The sequence below is a fragment of the Ctenocephalides felis genome, unplaced genomic scaffold, assembly GCF_003426905.1.
Source record: "Ctenocephalides felis isolate EL2017-DRISC unplaced genomic scaffold, ASM342690v1 CF-g0.4_SCAFFOLD_03571, whole genome shotgun sequence".
Taxonomy (NCBI): domain Eukaryota; kingdom Metazoa; phylum Arthropoda; class Insecta; order Siphonaptera; family Pulicidae; genus Ctenocephalides; species Ctenocephalides felis.
This window is the reverse complement of record NW_020539725.1, coordinates 68,356,272-68,377,313: the sequence shown is the minus strand read 5'-3', so window position 1 is coordinate 68,377,313 and position 21,042 is coordinate 68,356,272. Positions and strand designations below refer to the sequence as shown.

General features: G+C 29.2%; 2 protein-coding genes across 2 annotated transcripts; one reads left to right on the top strand and one right to left on the bottom strand.

Moving 5' to 3' along the window:
• The first annotated feature begins 8,715 nt into the window (after positions 1 to 8,715).
• Positions 8,716 to 10,142, top strand: LOC113385166 (pterin-4-alpha-carbinolamine dehydratase). The gene is made up of 3 exons (XM_026622987.1): positions 8,716 to 9,110; positions 9,619 to 9,735; positions 9,792 to 10,142. The coding sequence occupies exons 1-3, from the start codon at positions 8,979 to 8,981 to the stop codon at positions 9,969 to 9,971; spliced, it is 429 nt and encodes a 142-aa protein (XP_026478772.1). The 5' UTR covers positions 8,716 to 8,978; the 3' UTR covers positions 9,972 to 10,142.
• A 382-nt stretch (positions 10,143 to 10,524) lies between these two features.
• On the bottom strand, positions 10,525 to 21,022 carry LOC113386617. The gene is made up of 12 exons (XM_026624386.1): positions 20,905 to 21,022; positions 19,112 to 19,208; positions 18,785 to 19,048; positions 17,270 to 17,455; positions 16,755 to 16,926; positions 16,378 to 16,430; positions 12,558 to 12,875; positions 12,259 to 12,501; positions 11,836 to 12,024; positions 11,168 to 11,304; positions 10,951 to 11,107; positions 10,525 to 10,832 (listed from the first exon to the last, which is right to left on the bottom strand). The coding sequence occupies exons 2-12, from the start codon at positions 19,176 to 19,178 to the stop codon at positions 10,525 to 10,527; spliced, it is 2,094 nt and encodes a 697-aa protein (XP_026480171.1). The 5' UTR covers positions 19,179 to 19,208; positions 20,905 to 21,022.
• Positions 21,023 to 21,042: the final 20 nt, after the last annotated feature.

Sequence of the window (21,042 nt, the reverse complement as noted above, 5' to 3'; positions counted from 1 at the left end):
CGAAAAATAATTTCCTAAAATTAGTATCATAGGTCTTCGTATAAAAGCTCGTTTACAAAATTGGCATAAAATTAGAAAAATTGTATTTCAATAAGATTAAACTAAATTAAAAGTTTTTTGCGTACTATGAATAACAATTTCCTAAAAATTTTATTATAGTTCTTCATATAAAAGCTCATATAAAATGTTAGCATAATATTAGAAAAATTATATTTCAATTTAAAATCAAATTAAATTAAAAGTTTTTTGCTTGCTATGAAAAACCATTTTCCCTAAAATTAAGTCTGATTGTGAGTAAAAACTCTAATGTAAGAAAAATGTCAGTATAAAATTATTTTAGTTTATTTTACTCACATTATTGTACTATGCCTTTTTATTAAATTATTTTATTTTTTTAATACATTTAAATTTTCACACAAAAGCTTAAACAAATTTATTTAAAATTTGATATCAATTTTTTTATTTAAAATAATTAATAAATAGGATTTTTGAAAGCTCAGAATTCTTGGCCTATTATTAATGAATCTCTATATTTTTTCATAATGATACTAAAGCAAAAATAAAGCATTTGTAGATATAAACAAGAACTATGTTTCTTCTGTTGTAAATTAGAAATTAAATTTAACATAAGCATAAGTTTTTAAATGATACATAAATATCAAGCTCGATGTTCCAATATTTGGACCAATATTACTATATCTTTGAAATTTTTTGTAACGGTTTTAACGTCAAATCACATAAAAACATATTATTTCTTTTTACTAAGATTATTTTACTTACATTATTGTTCTCTTCGTTTTTTTCAAACAAAAGTTTTTGTCTAATTCACATTTTCACACAAAAGCTCACTGAACAAAATTATTTAAACCAACTGAAACTTTTTCAGAATATTTTCAAAACGTCACGTGTTACTTTGTAATATTTTAACTGCATACTTTTAAGTTCAAACTCATAATTAGATCCATTTTTAATCAAATCATTGTAACTTACAATTAATTATGAAAAATTAATAATTTAGACACATTCTGCATTTGCAATAATCACTATTGACATTGTTAATAGATATAAAATTTTGTACTGAAGCACATGGATTTAATAACATAAAGAAAAATGTAACACTTAGTAAATTTAATTAATGTAATTAAGATGATTGTTTTTAATTAACAATATATTTTAGCACAACACAAACACATACACAACAATTTGTACCAGTAACTTTTTTTTTTAAAACCAAGTCCAATTAATTTTTAGTCAAACTAAGTTGAGTCCACATATATCGAAGATTTTTTCACCAATTTGGATCAATAATTTATTAACGATAATTTTATAAATTTATTATTTATTTTATTTTTTTGGAAGAAGATCAGAGTGATCTTGTCCCCGGGGTTAACAGAATCGCACTGAACGCTGAACTATGTTCTTTTGACAAGATAGCCACGATGCCCATTTCGATGTGTAGGTATAAACGGTGTTAGGCTGGGACCACACTGCCAGCATTATAAAATTCAGTTGATAAACTAGTGGTGTATGGCATCGTGCCTTGAAGCAAATTGCTGGAACCTTTCGTACCGTAATAAAGTAAACTAGAAATTTTATATGTTTTTAAATAAATTATGATGAATACTGTAACTTTTATTATTTGTATTTTATAGACGAAATATAAGAGCTTATGTATTGGACAACGACGTTTATATATGTTTGCATGAAAAGTGAATAAACAAAATTTAGTCAAGCCGAGTTAGAATAAAGAACTGTATACCGTATCTTATTGTCCATCAGAGCAGAGGACCACCATGTCTCATATTTTAACATATTTGTTTCCAATCTATCGATTGTATTCAAATGAGTTTGTCAGTTTTCAAAAACAGATTTTTTACGAAAATTATGAAATTCGAAAACCGGCTCTTTATGAAAAAAAAAACGGTTTTTAATATATCCTTTAATAAAAGGATTCTGATGGATGCAAGTGCTTTAGTTCTCGGAATCATATAAGTTCTACAAGATTTGGAAATACATCAATCCTTTCAAATTCCAAGAAACGTTGCATATTGTATTAACTGATTTAGATATTTCATCAGTTTAATAACTGCTTTTTATTGTTTACAATCAATATAAAAAATCATGCCGCAGACATAAAAATCCATTAAATATTGTAACTTGTTTTTAAATTGTTCGGAATAGAAAATATTCGGCTTATTGCTTAATAGTTTTTATTACTAAAAGTGTTTATCACTAGGTATCTAATAAATGCATCTTTGGTTTCTATTAATTTGTTTTTTCAATTTTGAAATTGTATTATATTTTTATTTGAACACTCTGCTCAATAACTCGTTTCGATATCATAAAATAATTTGCATCATTAAATGTGAAAATTACGCATTAACAACTAATAAATATTTCTAAACTTTTTTAATCCTGGTCTATTAACTATAATTTTTCTGTTCTAATAATTTGAATAAAAAATTACTAGCAATAAAATTAAACAATAAAGAATTCGAGTCAAAAACTTGTTTAATCATTTTAAATTTTTTGTTAAGTTATTTAATTTGAAAAATGGGTTTCTGAAATGTTTGTCTTTGTATAATGTATGAATGCGTGCGAATACAATGTTATGTCACCTATTTCGAAAACATATATCAACCGATTTAAATATTTGATTTGTATTGATAGGGAGATGTGCAGATTAGTTTTTGGCAAAGGCAGGTCCAGCCGTTTCGGAGATACGGAGCAAAAAGTGCTAAAAATAGTAATTGATTTTTTGAGAGAACGGAGCATCCGATTTGAATGATTTAAAATATATTTTATTTGTATTGATGAAATAAAGAACTGATCAAATTTTTTAAAAGGCAGGTCTAGCGGTTTCGAGGACTTAATAAAAAAAAAGTTGAAAATGCCATTTAGCGGTAAAAAATTCTTAGATACATACACATCAAATTATCAGACATTTTATAGAGATTTTTATAACAAGTACAAATTTTGTTTACATTTCTATGGGTTCTGTACCAAAGTCTATCCGTTAGACAGTTGGATAAAAAATTTCAGAATTTTAAAATTTTTCAAATCTAATTTTTGCAAAGTTTTTCAGAAAAGTTGGAAACTTTTAACAATTTTAAATTGCGGTACGAGAAGTTCTAGAAATTTTCTTTGAGTACTTTAAATTCTAGAAATTTCTCCCTCTTCTCTTTTCTTTCTTCTAAACTAAAAGTAACTTTTTTATAAATTCAATTACTAAGTTGAACGTAAATATAAATTACCATAAAAAATAAAGAATGAAATGTATTAATTTAATAATTTATGAAATATTTTAATATATACGTATATAAATATATCCGAAAAATTGCAAACGTAATCAGTATTGAAACGAATATTGTTAATATATTGAACGAGTAGATATTGGTTTATTGTTTTTCTATTTCCTCACTGTCCATAACATTTAAACAACATATCTTTACACACTTAAAATAAAGTATTAATTTTTTTGACTCTTTAGAAATTGTTTACTTAGCAAAACAACGTCAGCTACTAGCCGGGTCAGCTAGTATATAATAATGATATATTAATGATATATAAATACAATTACAAAGTATATATAATTTAATACAATTCATTAAATTTACCGACAATTTGATATATTTTTGTTATAGAACTTTCACCGACGATACATTTCCAATTTGATGTAGTAATTTCGGGGAATGACTATTCTTAATCTGAAAAATAATATAGATCTATGTTTTTAACAATAAGTGAAAACGGTTATTACTGCTGCTTGATATCAGGCTGCTCAATGTGGTTTCAGGGATGAAAGGCCAAAGCTCGTGCTGCTGTGTATATTAATTGGCCAAATTTTCAGTTTTTGATTCACTATTATTTTTTTTGTCTATATACATGAACAATCTACCATCATAATAATGTTTACATATGTTAATTAGAAAATTTATTTAATAATATTAAATTCAATTTAAATAATTAAGTTTAGTAATAACTCTAATAAAACTCAACTCTAATAAAACAATGTCGTCAACTCAATAATGCTTCTGAAGTGTCTGCCTCTGAATTTTTAGACATCCAATTGCATATATAAATCAAATTTCAACATGCATCTAAATATAAAATTTACAAACTAAAATAATAATTACCCTCTATAATTTACCAAACTATCAAATATTAACTTTTATCTTTTACCCCCAGTATCTTTTACCATGTGTCCCCAGCCTAACCGCCCGTTATCTATTTATCCAAAGGCGCGCGCACTGCCCTTCCATCCTCTATTTTTTACCTCTATTCAAAAACGAATTGAAATTACTATTTGAATTTGAATTGTTGTCACAGAAGGGTTGTTGCGAAAAGGGACAGGTGATATGTATTTATTATATAGAGGCAAGGGTAACAGGTATAAATCCTTACGAAGTCATAGTGGAGCAGTGGAACAAAAATTTAATATTAGGATCGACTTTCATATATTTTGGTAATTGATAATATAGATATATTAGAATTTTTTTTGTTATATTTGAGACTTAGTTTATGTCATAATTAAAATCTGTAAAGAAATGACGTGGAAGAAAATGAGAAAAAATTTTTTTTGTTATTATTGCCTTTGCAAACTAGCCTCTCATATTTTTTCTTCTCTGTATTATATTATCTTTTTAAGCATAATTTTTTTTTGACAAATTTTTTCACAAAAATATTTACGGTACTCGGCCAGGATTCGATCCGAGTACCGAATTTAATGCTATTTGATTCAATTACATATTTTTATTATTATTATACAAGTTTTTTCTAGATCATGACCCAAATTTAAGTCCAGTTGGTTTTAATTTGTATCTTCAGTCAAATTACCCCGATCTCCCTTCCCTATTATAAAATACCTGTTGGAGGGGTGAGGTAATAATAATAACTTAAGATATTACCGCGAACTATTCTAGACTTATTGTTATTCTCAAGTGGACACAGTTGGATACTTTTATAATATTTACATTTGGGATTTTCTCAAGTGTTTGAAATTTCGGGAAAGAACCTGTAATTTTATTTCGATATTCATAATTTTTGTAGATTTTTGAATATTTTCACCAAAAATGATAAAAGACATATAATTTTTTTTCTATTTTCTTAAAGAAGGAATTTGTGTCAAGATTTTTGATCCAAAATAATTGCAGAACTCAATAAAGATTTTCCATTAATTCCAAATAAAAGCAAAAAAAAATCTCTAATAGTTTTGTGGAAAGGGCATAATTGCATACACAATTAACTCTAATTTTTGTTGTTACCAGGCTGGTGTCAAACAACTAAGATTTTTCCAGTATTTTACAGATTAAAAAGTCAAATGACCTTCTTCGAAATCATTTTTGTTGCGTTATTTATTTTTTGAAGATATGAGACGGATGAAGATTTAAATTAAATCGTGTCACTTCTATTCATTTTTAAAATACATATTATCAGTATCAGTGGAATATTATTGAGTGTGGTTAGGTTTTTAATTTTCATAAAAATACAACATTAATTTTTCTACATGTATTATTCTCAATACAAAATAAGTAGTAAAGTCATTTGTTAAATGTTGCTTAAATCGCAAAGTTGCAGGTTTCAATGATCAGATATTGTGTTTATGTTCAATTTTTGACCTTGACAAATTTTGCTATAGTTTGATTTTTTTTAAATAGTGACTAACATTGACGACCAGTAATAAAATATTTCGACTATAAATTAAGATTCATCGAGCAAATTAAGTTTAAAATCAGTTCAGTGGTTAAGTCCATTCAAGACAATGTTCTAATTCTTATTAAGCAGAATTTTTCTCTCTTTTCCTAAATTTTGAACTGACTAAAAATATTTCTTCCTTATCTTATGATGACGGATATGACCAAATATATTATTTCCTTTCAACCTTGAAACTTTGCCACTTGTTGTTGTGTATGTTGATTAAAAAGTAATTCCATAATAAAAGTCCTGACTGCTTTTTCATTTTCGTTCACTTTTGCGAAAATTACATTAAGAATTCATCAGAGAAAGAACAGGAAAAGTTTTAGTTGTTGCGAAATTGTCAGAAAATTATATTTCCTTGTCGAGCACGAGTGTGAATTTGTTAGTGGATATTATGTAAGATTTAAAATGGGTATTTTCAAAGGTGGATGGATAACTAAATTTCATGATGACTGTTCAAGCAAATATAAAACAATTAAATTACGTATCGTGAAAAATTATATTCAGGTATTATAAACTAAAGAACAGTGCTCAAAACTAGAAAATCTATCAACAAAAAACAGTGTGCGTAAGGTTCACAGGCGATTGAAGCAAAACTGTCTTGCCTAAAAAACATTTTCCATTTTAATAACTTCAAAAATTTATAGAAACTACGAATAATTTAGAAATTATTTCAATAAACTTACGTTTCGTACACGGCATAAATGTTTCATTTGTTTTATTATTTTCATTATAATTATTTACGGCGGAGAGTGTAAAATATTCTTCTGATTCAGGCGAGTTTTTAAAATGCTAATAAATTTAGTTTTTTTTGAGTATATTTAGCAACACCTCTGATACTCATCTAGAAATTTATAAAAACAACTTCTAAATTTTAAAAACAATAACAATATTTAAATGAATACATTAAAAGCTAGGAAAAACACCAATACCGATTCTAATCAAACCCAAAAATCATATCACAAAGTAAAAAGAACTTACCGTGACGGATTTCAAAATTTCGACACTTTCATTTTGAAATAAATTTACTTCATGGCTTCCGATTTCTCAATATGTTTATATGATTAATATCATATTTATTCTTATCAGAATTCATTCATCGGTGAGCAATGATCAGATCTGACAATAATAGTTACATGAATAAACAATTGCAGACATCTATTTTTTATATAAATTGTATATATAGCAATACGTATTAATTAATGATAAGTGAAAGTATTTCTAGGGATCAGATTAAATTGCTAATTTTGGCCTAATTTTATCGACAATTATCGAATTATAAATTGTTAGATAACACATGATGTAGGTTTAATTGCTTTTGTTCCGATTTGGCGAATCAGAAAATTGTGTTATAAATGTATAAAAAAATATACTAAAGTTGGAAAAAAGTTCTTGCTAAGCTGCAATTATTCCTGCTCGTATGATTCAGATACAATTATATATAATTTCTTGATGAACTTTTATAATTAATGAATATAAGATGCTGAATCTTCTAAATCGTAGAATATGAAAAAATACTCCATTTTTTTTTGAACAGTTGATAATTATTGTTCGTGTTCTATAAGTTTTATTGATGTAATTCTTTATATCCCAGAAATATTAGAAAGCTACCCAATGGTTGTCTATTCTTGTTTCTGATAAGATTATTACTAGACCAAAGCTTTTACCACTAAGCCACGAACAAGTTTGGTAAAAAATAACGAAATATTTAACTATTCGAGCCATAATACATTTTAATGTGCTAAAAAATGCATATTATATGCAAAAGCTTTAGCGATTTGGTTATACATAATATTTGCATATGATATGAATTTTGCAGCTTATTTACTGTTATTACACTAGGCGAATAGTGAATTAAAATAATACAAGGATTATAACATATTATTATATTGCATTGAATTAAATCTATAATCGAATTTATTTACGAAATTAAATTTAATCAATTGCATAATCCAGGATATTTAGCAATGAGAATTTTATCTATAAACTAGTTCAGAGGTAATTCTGCTTTTTTTCTGTAATTTATATTAAAATTTGTGTTAGTATCGGCATCACAAGTAATAGTCTGATATTATTTAGATATTTAAAAAAAAAGTTTATTAATTCTTAAGGACAACTTTGCAAATTTTGCACCTTGTGTCCTGTAGTGACAGATTTGCCCAACAACCTTTTTTTTTGAAAATGCTATAGAAGAAAACTATTGAATATTTTCTCAGATTTTTTAAAGTACAATCCTTATATTAAATAAAATTAAATATTCTTAGATCAAAATTACAAAAAACTAGATGGCGGGGTCTGTATAAAAAATAATAATTGGGCAATTAATTCTGGTAGAATTTGGACTTATATATATACTTTTTGATTCAGCAGTTGTCGCAAGAACAAAATATTGCAAAGGCAGTGCTTATATATTTCAATTTTTATATTTTATAATAATTGGTATGTATTCAAGAAAGTTTCCTGGGTAAAAAGTTCTTGATTCTTGGAAGAAAATCCGGCCCATCGACACCAAAACCCCTTCTCACCAAAATTTTCAACTAAAATCTTTCAGATAGTTTTCAAGTTTTTAAAATCGGTTCAGGATTTTAGGCTAGAACGTGGTCAAAAAATTATGCACTTTTCTGCTAATTATAAAGAAACGGCTTGGCTGATCGTTGCGCAAAACTAATCCTAACACGAATACTTTTTAAGTTACATCGAACGGCTTTTAAATTTTTGAAATCGGTTCATCCGTTTTTGAGAAAACATCGACAAGAAGTCAAAAATTACTCATGCATTTCAAATTTTACTTCTTTTGATTATCAAACGATTCAAAATAACTTGGAAAAACTTTAGAAAATTCAATTTTATATTCAAATTGAGCGCCAAAATGGACGTTCTTATTTTGAAAGGTGTGAAGATAGGTGTATTTCAACCTATCTTCAGACCAGTTATCAACAATTAATTGAAGGCTTTGTTAGGGCTTTGTTAATCAAAAATAAAAGTCCAGTGGTTTTTGAATTAAGAGATTTTGTTTAGTGTTAGTGCATATACACAGATTTATTAAAAAAAACTCAAATTAATTAAATCATATGGTGCCGTGGATATACCAACAAAACTCCTATACCATTTTTTAACAATTTCAACAAATTACGCCGCGGTACGTTAAACCTAACCACAAAGTTAAAAGTGCGACATATAACTCAGGTGCATTAAATATCTTGTATTATTTAACTGTCACTTGTGCAAGGTTTTTTTCATGCAAGAATTTCAATTGAAAGTTGCAAACTAGTTTTGTGATTATGATCGTGACCCGTTACAGTGCCATTGATAGCCTTTACAACATTTACAAATGCTCTGGAAAATCATTCGTGGTGAACACTTCAACAAGTTGGAGGCACATTAAAACCGACACTAAAAGTAAATTAAAAATGGTAAGAGAAATACAATTGTAAAAATAGTTATAAACTACATACTTATAAATTAATATTCTTATGATACAGATGTTTGTTCTGTGCAATTTGTTGTAAAACATTTTGTATGACATTTTAACCTTCAAATTTTGCAAAGGATAATTTGACATATTCTCTGTTTGGAGTTAATACCTAATTAAATACTCCATTGATTATAGTTATAGTAAAATTGATTATGCCAGAATGCAAATATGTTGTTTAAGTGTAAAATACTTTATTTATTTCAAAATTTTGCTACTTTTTTGTAAAACTTATATCTCATTACCAAGAAAGTAAGTGACAAAAGGTACTCTTACTATTATATTATGAAAGTTTACATATCGTATGACTAGAACTTTATAGTATGAGCAGTTTTCTATTTATACTGCAAACATCGAACAAATGAATACCATATCAAGTGCTACGAGCATTAGGTGATTTCACACCTGTTACTATTTACCCCATCAACATACATATCCTTTTTACATAGGCTCTATCAGAACAAGAAAGATCAACCCTCCTCCAGCCTCTCCTAAACTCCGGCTGGAGTATGGTCAATGCTCGAGATGCTATATACAAGGAATTCATGTTCAAAAACTTTAACGAGGTGAGATTATTCTTATTTATTCTTGGAGGCATATAATGCTGATTCTCCTTTACCAGGCTTTTGGGTTCATGTCCCGTGTAGCCATGCAAGCCGAAAAAATGGATCACCATCCAGAATGGTTCAATGTTTACAATAAAGTCCAAGTGACTTTGTCGTCTCATGATGTTAATGGATTGAGTGGTCGAGATGTTAAATTGGCTTCGTTTATGGATAATGCTGTGCAACCAAAAGTATAAAAAATGGTTATGATGGATATATGCTGGCCGAAGGCCAATGTTGCCAAAATATATGTGTAATGGATAAACTTAGACAGTAAGTTGGGGCCCAAAATGATATTATGTGTCTAAGCTTCTATATTTGTTAATATTTTATTTGAAGAGTAAATGTACTTAAATGTTATAAAAGAATTTTATTTATTATTGTTTAAAGACTATGGTTTCAGTTATACTGGGTTGGATATATCATTAGGAGCAGAAATAGTAAATCCTGTGAAAATGAATAGATTTTTAGACAAAGTCTTATTTTATTATAAAACCGAATTTCTTCGCAGTTAAAAATGTAAATCTGAGTTATTTGAAGTGATTTAAAAACTTTTGGTCAAGTATTGAGTTTTTTTTTATAAATACTTCTTCAACCAAAAATTCTGGTTTATTACGCAAGATAGTCAGTATGTTTTATTTTGTCAAAAACTTGGAATACTTGCAACGATAATACTATAGTTTATCATTTTCTATATTTTTTTTTGGTCAACTATACCTTAATAAAAAAAAACTATGTTAAAGAAATAATTCATTCATCATCAAACCTTTTATTACTATCACATTTTAAACCACAAAAATCATCCATCAACATTCTGAGATTTTCATCATTTATTTCATTTTCTATTGTTATTTTGGAATTTGAGTTTTTGTTATGAGATCTCTTGGCTAAATTATTCGTTTGAAATACAGGAATATGTGACAAATCCCAATCTTCATCTTGTGTTGTTTTCAAATTTCTTGGCACATAAATTGCCCCTTGTATATTGTTGAAGCCTCCTTCCAGTTTTCCCCAATCGTCTCGGTTCATTGTTGATTGTTGAGGTTTTGTTGGATATACTAAAAAAATAAGTAGCAAGTTTAATTTGATAAACACCAAGTATTTATTTCGTAAAATTGTTTTTTTTCTTAATAAAAATAATGAGTGGTATTACAATAGGCATTTTCAAGTACTTACAAGTAAGTCTTTGTAGTTGGTTAAATACATCTCGTGTATCTTGTCCATTCGATTCTGATAACTCAGTTATTTTGCCCAAAGCAAAAGGCATATCAGATCTTGTTTCGACTAAGTGAAATCCTTTGGAATTGGGTGCACAATCTTCTCCAGCTTGAATCTGTAAACCAGTTTCTTATTGCAATTACGTTTGACAAGTTTATTATGTAAAATTTTATACCTGATTACTTCTTGGAGGACACAATCCGAGTAAATAATACAAAAAACTTGGACAAGACCAACCCCAAAATCCTTTGCGACTGTTGATGGATTCACAGAAATAATCAGGTGCTCGATGGTGACTACAGGCAAAAGGATCTAAATAAAAAATGTTGTGGATAATATTTTAAAAATGATGAAGGGTGGAATTGTTACTAAAATATAAAAATAGATATCTGAAGTGTAGATATTTTAATTGAAAAAATATAAAGGTTTTAGTACTTGACTATTTAGATGGTTGTGTAAATTAAAGTAGGAAATAGGGAGTTGTGTAAATATTTGAAGTTTACTTGATCAAAAAAAATTTCTATGAAGATATATAAAATTTTGTTATAAACGGTTATCAAAAACGTTCGGGGTTACCAATTGTTGAACTTTGGGTTTGGTTCTATGCTAAAGTTGATTTTTATAATTAAATTGTTTTTTTTTTTTTGTTGATTGTGTTAAGAGTGTATATAGTTTTGGTTAGCTTAGTATTAATAATTTGTTTAAACTAAAATATTATTTTTGTCAATTGCTTATTGAAATTCTCGTTTCTTTGTGGAGTGCTACCTCTGCAAACATTCTCAAATAAAACAAGATTTGGATGTAAATATCAAAAATATGATGATATTGGTTTAAATTTCTTACTTTCTGGTCCTTGCCAACATCCTGGCTGTGTAACACCTCCATTCATATAAAAGTCTACATGTCCAGAAGATATTATTTGTCCCTGCACTAAAGCATTTGTATGTATAACATCGACAAATAGTGCATCACTTTCGTCCAATCTGTCATCAGGTTCTGCTGTTGCAAACAGGGGCATTGCTGGATCCAATCCTGAAAAACAAAAATTATTTTTTTTCTAAAACTTTGTGGCTCGAATTTAGTTTGTGAGATTTTTAATTACGAGTTATGGACAACCCGATATCAAGCAGTAGTGATATATTGTTTATATGTGTCACATACAGAACCCAAACCAACCAATGGGTTACCTTATAAAACTATCAATCATAATAACAGTTCATAGAAATCCTGATTGTTGGTCAGAAAATAAGTAAATCAGTTTCCTACCAGTTACTCGTTCTATCACATGTGGTCTCATAGCGACTGCAGCAAAATTAGGCACATGAGCCCCAAGACTAAATCCTATGACGTGCACGTTTTTTGCTCCAATTTTACGAAGGGTTGTTAACATTTGTGCCAAACATTCGCCCGCGTGCCTAGTGTTGTGCACCGCTGTCGGATAACATGGTGATGGTGCCAAAGGTGACCAATCTAAGGCAAATATGTTGTATCTATCACGTTGGAGATATTCTAGAGGAAAAAACATAGTAATAATAATTACCATTGTTGTTGTATTTTTTTATTACCTGCTCTCATGTCTATAAGTGGTCCAAGATACATATCCGAATTGTAACCATGTATGATGACTTTTGTAGGCAATTTAGGATCGAAATTCGATTTCGTGATATTCGATTCTTCAACAGTTCGTCCGAATATAACGTATTGTCTCACAGTCGGGTTTCGTCTGGTGAACAAATAAAATCTCACATCAGGATCCGGGCAAGTCCTGGCCAAAACCAGGACGCATGATCCAATTGTCACATCTCGTCTGTTTGGTGGTTCAGTTGCGTTTCTTAGTATAAGGAATTTGTTGCTTTTGATAGGTGTTGCTTGGGCAAAAAATACTAGAAACAAAAAAAGAGTCCGCGTTATTTGCTACTGTACAAGATGGCATTTAAGTAAAAATAATATATAATACATCGTATAACAATTTCGAATTATGTTTATTAGTAATATGGTTAAACTCGTGATGCACACATTAGTGTCAACCATTATACACATTTATATAATGATAAATTATTAGTTATATATTTATTATAATAGCATTAAAAATATGTATAATATTTAAAAACAATAATGTAATTAAAGTCATACTTCAAATATGATATGATCGGTTTGTCATTGTAATTAGCATTTAGAAATGAACCTTCATTAGAGAAATGAAGTTATTGCTGATTAATAACTTCTATAATATTCGTTCACATAGTGGATTATGTTAAACAATGCCTAAACAAATATTGTTTTCGCAACTTCACTCATCATATATTATAATAATTGTGTTTAAAGAACTTCATGTAACTAAAATTAACATACATTCATTGATTGAAGATATTTTTTTTACTCTTTCGCTGGCGGTATAATCTCATTCTTTGAACAGCTGTAATATCTGTTTTGCCTAAAAAATATTTTCCATTTCAATAACTTCAAAGATTTATAGAAACTACAAATAATATAGAAATTATTTCTAATCAATAAACATACGATTAGTACACGGCGCAAATGTTGCATTTGTTTTATTATTTTCATTATAAATATTTACGGGGAATAGGATAAAATACCGATTCAGGCATTTTTTTATTAAATCAAGATTTGTACCACGATGTAACTTTAAAATGTTTATTTATCTATGCCGATTTCCTTGTTGATACGGTACGCATACAACGACAGATCTCTATTCACATACGCGACAACTAATCACAATCGACCCGTATAGAAATCATATCATTGAGAGCGAATGACGAATCTTTGGCACTCGACTCTTATCTTATCCGCCGTAACGCACTTCCGTTGCATTTGTACGGATTTACACCCTAGTCGCGTCTAAAGAAGTTTTACTTCAAAAATTATGGGGTGGATTTGATTGAATTATTGTGGTACTTACCTAAAACTGCCAGAACGAGCACAGAATTCCTTAACAAATTCACTTCACCAACTGCACATTTTTTTAAAGTGCACACACGATTATCACAGAACATAATGACAACAATATAATAATATTATACGTATCATTAAGTGCACATTAAAATGAAATTAAATTGACACATTAACAAATAACTGTCGTCGCCGTTGATAATGGTCGATGTCGGACACCTCCAAAGTGCGTGTCGTACTTCATTTCTTCTTTTGATTTTAGTAGTTTGATTGATTGCCGATCACGTTTATAATTCAACACCACATTTGCGATCGCGATGGCTTACTGGCCCGATGGTAAGTTAAGTGGACAACAACATGTGCTGAATCGGAATAAAACGGTAAAAGTAGAAGAAACAGTGGCTGAAGTAGGATAACAATATCAGGTTTCTTAATATTCCAAAATGAGAAATGAAAATTTTTGCATTTCTTTACGTTTGAAAGGTTTCTGAACATTTTGGCATACCGTAGAAAATTTGATGTGTGTATGTGGTTGCGGATACAACTTTTTGTCCACGATTTGAACGATTCAAAAAACATTCGATTCCTATTGATTGGGAGACGTGCCGATTAGTTTTTTGCAAAGCAGGTTTGGCGATTGCAAAATATCGAAAAATATCAAAATATCCAAACAAATTCAAATATTAAATTTTTTTTTAATTTTTCAGAATTTTCAAAAAATTTCAAAATTTTTTGTTCTATAGTTATAATAAATATTTTTACTTTGCGCACTCTGAGTATAATAAGAATAAGAAATATGAGATAAGGTTCTAGGAAGCATTCAGAGTATGCATTTCGAATAGATATTTTTTTTTTTCTTTTTGTAAACAGATTGTAGCCATAATATAAGCACTTATATTCTATTAGATCTTTCAAATATGAATCATAAAATTTATACTATTTATAATGATTTATTTGAGAATTTTTATTTTTATAAGCGAAGTTCCAGCAATTTGCCTTGAGGCATAGCACTATGCACCATTAGTTTAGGATTTTTGATCAAACTGATTTGACATTCCACATAAGAAGTAAATTTCAATTCAAATCGCATTAATTTTTAATAATTATTGAGTAATAGATCAAAAATATGTTTCCAATTGGCAATGGAAAATCTCTTACACTATTTTTCCCTGAATCGTGTTGGAGTTTAACTCAGGTCCAAGGATATATTATTGTTTTATATCATTACTTATATAGCTTTATGTTTCAGAGGTTTCTGAACATTTTGGCATTCTTTAGAAAAAATAGATGTATGTGTGTGTGCGGATACAAATTTTTGTCGACGATTTCGGGAACACGGATCAACTGATTTAAATAATTCAAAAAACATCCACGCAGCGCGATAACTTTGAAAAAAAAAATTAAAATTTTCAGAAAAATTCAAATTATAAAAAAAATTCAAAATGTAAAAAAAGTTTTTGAAAAAGTTCAATTTTTTTTCAAAGATTCTCAAAAATCTCGTTTTTCTCTAAGTTTTAAAAAATTTTTAAGGCTTTTTAATAATTTTAATTTTTGGTACGGGAAACTCCAGCAATTTGTCTTAAGGCACGATGTTTTTTTCTCACTAGTCTTATCTTTGTCCGTAGTCACTAATTACCTTGGACAAGCAAATTGCGTAAAATAGAAGCACTATACTTGACATGGATGCTATAGCGTTCATCTGGTATATAACGATTAATATATTATAAACTGACTGCCCCCATAAACGGTTTTCAAACAGTTTTTTTACATCACAACAAATTTAAAAATAAAGTGACTGCCAATTTTTATACTTTGCTAAAATTGTTACTGTCCTTGTTAAGTAGTCCTGAATTATATTTTTTAAAATTTCAATTTTTTTTGTTGTAAAAATCGATTTCTTAAGTGTATTTCACACACGTATGTGACAACGGGTGAGAATCGGCCAAACCTCAGTACCGTAAACAGACGTGCTCGGAATTTATAATTTGTAAAATCAATTCCTTAATTGGGATTTCGTAAACATGTAAGTAGGCATTGTTTTTGAACACTTTATGCAAAAAATGAAGATTTTGTGAGTAAGAAATTTTGTGATTCTCAAGCCAAGTCGTAACATGAATTGACAATTAAATTTAAAATGTAATTGACTTTGAAATTTGGATGCTATTGCATTCATGTCATTCTGCATCATAATGAAAATATTAATGCTATAGCATTTACGTCCACGAACGTGTTAAACTTCATCACCTAGTTTTTTTTTTAAATACTTTATTACATATAGATACATATGTGGATACCTTGATCGAACTACTTTTAGGCCTCTTTAGATTTGCCAAATAAAAATTCGTTTTTTTATATAATAAAATTGTATTTAATATATAAAATCGTCGTATAATTTAAATATGCATAATATGTAAAAAAAAACAATAAATCTTAAATCTTATATATAGTATTTTTGGTTTATTTCTGGTATTTAACCTTTGGCAAAAGGTTGTTTTTCATTTGTCTGCACGTAGAAGACACCAACGGTTCTGGAAATAAAATGTAACATTCAATTTAAATAAAGATAAAAGTTAAACTTAACTGTTACCTAAAAAACAAAAAAAAAATTTTATGAATAAAATAAATCTGATTTTTTTACTGAAATCATATCTCTCGGGGCTTTAAAAACCAATTCCAAATTATTATAGATATGGTGTTGGCGATAATATTTAACTTAATTAAATAACAGCATAAGTTAAAACACAATAAAAATTTAAGATACTGTTTATCATCTAATTTTGTCTAAAGACATCTTCTACCTAAGCTATCTTTTATGAATAATTAGTTTTCTGTATATTTATTATTTTTTTTACCCTGGTTTTGAAGGTTCTCCCATAATCTCTCTGGTGTCCTTATTATCGGCCGGGCACCATCGCAAAATATGTTCGATGTAAGATGAACATTTGGAACCATAGAACCCTACCTTGGAAATTATGCTTTCTGCAAAATATGCGGGCGCTGCATTGTGACTGCACAAATGCTCATCTGAAAAGTTTAAATGAATCATGAAATTTGCATTTTTTGCGGAAGATAAGGTCATTGTCACTGAAGTAAGGATTATGTTATAAAACTTCTCAGAGTTCCATTAAATGCAGGTAAAATTAGTAGATTCCAAAATACTGTTAAAATTATTAGAAGTTCATGAAATCTATTTAGTCTTTGGGGTCTTAAGAACCAGAAAATTCTACATGAGAAAATTCATGCTCATACATATATACCTACTTTCTTCTTTAGTATGGCCTAATTTGGTTTCTAGACAAAACCAACAAAATCTACATTATTAACTATTTTGAATGTTATAAATAATATTGATGGAATTTATTTTTACATTCTTCTCCTTTACAAATTGGCTGTTTGGATCCACCATTGACGTAAAAATCAGCATGACCCAAGGCTTCGGCTTTTCCTAAATAACCAGCATCAGTATGGATGATGTCTACGTAATGGGCATCTGTGGAGTCCAATTTCCAGGACAATTGAGGAGTTGAAAAAAATGGCAGTGCAGGATCTAAACCTGTGAAGAAGAATAACATTGGTTCAACATGGGAAATAGAAATTTTGGGAACCATTGATTTATGGCAAAAGCTTGATATCAGATGTTTATAATATTGCTAGGATAATTTTAGTCGAATAAATAGTAACTTCAAGAAATCAGTGGGTATAGACGATTTATGTCATTGTGATGATATTTTTGGCCAGTGCAGTTGCAATCAACCAATATAATGTCTGCCACCAATGCTGCGATGTCAGGTTGTCCAGATCAGGGCTCGAACTCATGACCCCGTCCAAACAAGACCGCGAGCTTTAACTATTGCACAATTAAGTTCATGAGTATTTTAACCCATACGGGACGGCACCGATTTCAAAACAATCTACTGTACCGGCTGTAAACTTGATTTCATTGTGTATGCTATGCAATTTGTTTGATAAAAATTTGTGGTCATTGAAGGACATACATTTATAATATTAATTTATTTTTGATCATTTTATAAAGAATTATGACGTTCTAAACAATTTCCATTTCAATTTGATTTTGACATGTTTTATAATGTTGTTCGTCGCCTTCCTCCTGGTACTTTTCTGTCAGAACAGACAATACAATCCCCTTTTTTTCTCTTGCATTTAGAATATACTGATTAGTCAGTATATTTGTTCATTTTGTTGCCATAATAGTTTGTTTTTTCTATCATATTGTCTAATAATTCATTTGTAAAATATAAAGTAAAATAATCTATTGGATATCTTATATTGCTTGGTATTTGTAGTCGCGGTGTTTGTTGATGTATGTCAAACTCGATTATTGAAAGAGAATCGGCACATTCGCTAATGTCTTACCAATCTTCATTTAATTTGTCGAACTTCTTCTTCTTTTTGTTGGTTGAATAATATCATCATCACATTCATCACTATCTTCGGTGCGAATAGTAATTTGTCTGTAAGAATGTCTATTTGAAACTCATCTTCACTACTGCTTAATTCACAAAATTTACCAGTCGTTTTGGCATATTTAAAAGCGCTCGGTCATTTTTAATATTTAAAAAAAGACTATATAGCAAAGAAAAAAGCTAAATATTCTACTAATATAACTTAAAATTATTTTCAAAATACAGTACTGTTTATCACTGCTATATGTAATTTATTCAACGTTTTGATGCAAACTGAGTCATTGTTTATCAAATAGTCAGTGTCTCACAGAGTATGTTTGTCCACTGAGGTGGACAGCCGTCCCCAAAGTGTTAAGTTCATCAATATTTGTTAATTACCTGTGACTATTATTACCTATGACTATTATTACCTGTGACCATTATCACATATGACTATTATCGCCTGTGACCATTATTACCTGTGATTCGTTTCTGCAAAGCCCCCGTCAATTTCTTAAGATAATTAGCAGCATATGCTGCAGCATGAGCGCCCAAACTAAACCCTATCAAATGAGCATCTTCTGGTTTAAAACGTTCGTCCAAGATAGACAGGGCCAGAAGCATATTGGCAGTACAATGGCCAACTTGCACAGTGTTGAAAGCAGCTGCTGGATAACACGGCAAAGTGGCCAATTCGCCCCAATCGACGGCAAGGACGTTGACGTTGGGTATTCTCATGTACGCTGGGATAAAAATTGAAATTTTATAAATGATTTTAAATTTATTTGTGATTGGAAATGTGTTACCTCTTCTGATGTCTGCAGTTGCATTGTAGTCTAAACTGCCAGCATAACCGTGCAGGATGACTTTCATTGGCCATGATAGATTGAACCGATTTGGTATCTGATAACAAAATTTTAGTATTTGATTAAATAATATAAGTTGTGATTTAACTCAGCATCAGTGTAAAAAATACACCACAAACTTAGGTGTAAGTGGCAATGTTGCTTTGAGATCCAAAAGATCTTAAAAAATCGGTCACGTGAATAATGGACACCCCCAGAGGTAGAAAAATTTACATTTTTTTCTTGTAACTAGAAATACAAGTGATTTTTGGAGAGCGTGGTAGAGGGGGTAATTTTGAATATCACCAATGGGGAGGGGGATTCTAAAATCATTAAAAAATCGGTCACGTGATTAATGGACGCCCCCTAAAAGTACATACAAGATTCTCATAAGATTTTTGCTAGATTTTTATATAATTTTCACTGCGATAATTTTACCTCAAAATATTGTCAGGTTTTTACGAAAATATTGTTGGATTCTTTACACATGCTTTGCATAAATAAAGCTGGTATCAATTATGTGAAACAGTTTTCCATCAAATTTTGCATAAAATAATAAATAAGGTTTGGATTTCAGTAGTCTCATGCTCAATAACAGTTCAATGTATAAAAAATTTTCTTGTCACCTCACATTACCCGAAGTTATATACCTTCCCTAAAATGCATTCCATAACAAATTGGTGACAATTTCCATAAATAATTAAAACTCAATACTTTGTAATTCTACGATGATTTTATGTCGATATTTTTTGTACACTTTTTTTTTTATAAAATTATGGCATACTTAATCTAACTTGGAGCAAATTTTCTCCACAAATATTTGGCATCGATGTAATTTGATATTTAATTTTTTCTGATAACACTTGTTTATGCATACTTGGAGAAATGCAGAAGTGTTCAATTAAGGGGTCGTCCATTTGGGATTTTGAGACTCTCCTCCCCCTTGGTAATATTTAAATTCCACCCCCTACCCTCTACAAACATCACGTGCAGTTTTATTCATGCAAAAATCGTAAAATTTTTGAATTTTTTTGAAAACTCAGGTAAAAAATAAATACACCTGATATCTTACTATACCCCTCTCATCTCCACATGATATTTTATTATTTTTTTTGTCAAATCCCTGCATTCCCCTCAAAGCCTCACGTGAATAATGGACGCCCCCCAAGTAGATTAAATTATTATTGGATATTGGACAAAAAAAATTGGTTTCGTTTTTAAGGAACTCCACACTCAAAAATTTGAGTTGAGCTCTAACAGTTTCAACTATACGGTATATAATTTTATTTCAAACATCTAATTGACACATTATTGACAAATGCCAGCACGTACCTACTAAAATATTTGACAATGCTCCACAACGCGCTAATTCTGTCCATTTTTAACTAACAATGTACGAAATAGAGGCGTAGACTTCTAAATGAAGACTCCAAATACAAATTAGATAGATGGAAGTTTATTGATATTCTATGCGACGTCTTTTAACACTTTCTTTACTAGTAGGTAGAAAGAAATAAGACCAGAGATTGTTAATTTGATATAGAAATTTATTCTATTACTCTAAATTAGCCCTATTTGCTATAATACTTCTTCTGAAGTATAGACGTCCCTAGTTCCGCAATTTTAAGTTGGGTAATAGTTTTATTAACCTGATTTTTATTCACAGAGCAAATATATACAGCAATTTGCTCTAAATTATATCATGGTAGATTTATATTCATAAAATATTTTTTTATAACTTTTATTTTCCTTACCTCTATATTTGCATTATCCAATCTATAAGGAAGTTTCGGTTGATCACTGCTATACAGAAAATAATGAATATCATTTGCCTCGCAAGATTCAAAGGCATTAAAAACACAAGGTCCAATTGAAAACATTACACAATTAAC

Bases quoted from the DNA above. Each gene is read 5' to 3' on its own strand.
- LOC113385166 (XM_026622987.1), top strand. From the start codon at position 8,979: ATGATCGTGACCCGTTACAGTGCCATTGATAGCCTTTACAACATTTAC. The intron at 9,111-9,618 runs GTAAGAGAAATA...CTTTTTACATAG, and splicing joins CTAAAAGTAAATTAAAAATG to GCTCTATCAGAACAAGAAAG. The intron at 9,736-9,791 runs GTGAGATTATTC...CTCCTTTACCAG, and splicing joins TGTTCAAAAACTTTAACGAG to GCTTTTGGGTTCATGTCCCG.
- LOC113386617 (XM_026624386.1), bottom strand. From the start codon at position 19,178: ATGAAAGTCATCCTGCACGGTTATGCTGGCAGTTTAGACTACAATGCA. The intron at 17,456-18,784 runs GTAATAATGGTC...TCTTCTTCACAG, and splicing joins TTTGCAGAAACGAATCACAG to GTTTAGATCCTGCACTGCCA. The intron at 11,305-11,835 runs GTAAGAAATTTA...TTTTTTATTTAG, and splicing joins ATGTTGGCAAGGACCAGAAA to ATCCTTTTGCCTGTAGTCAC.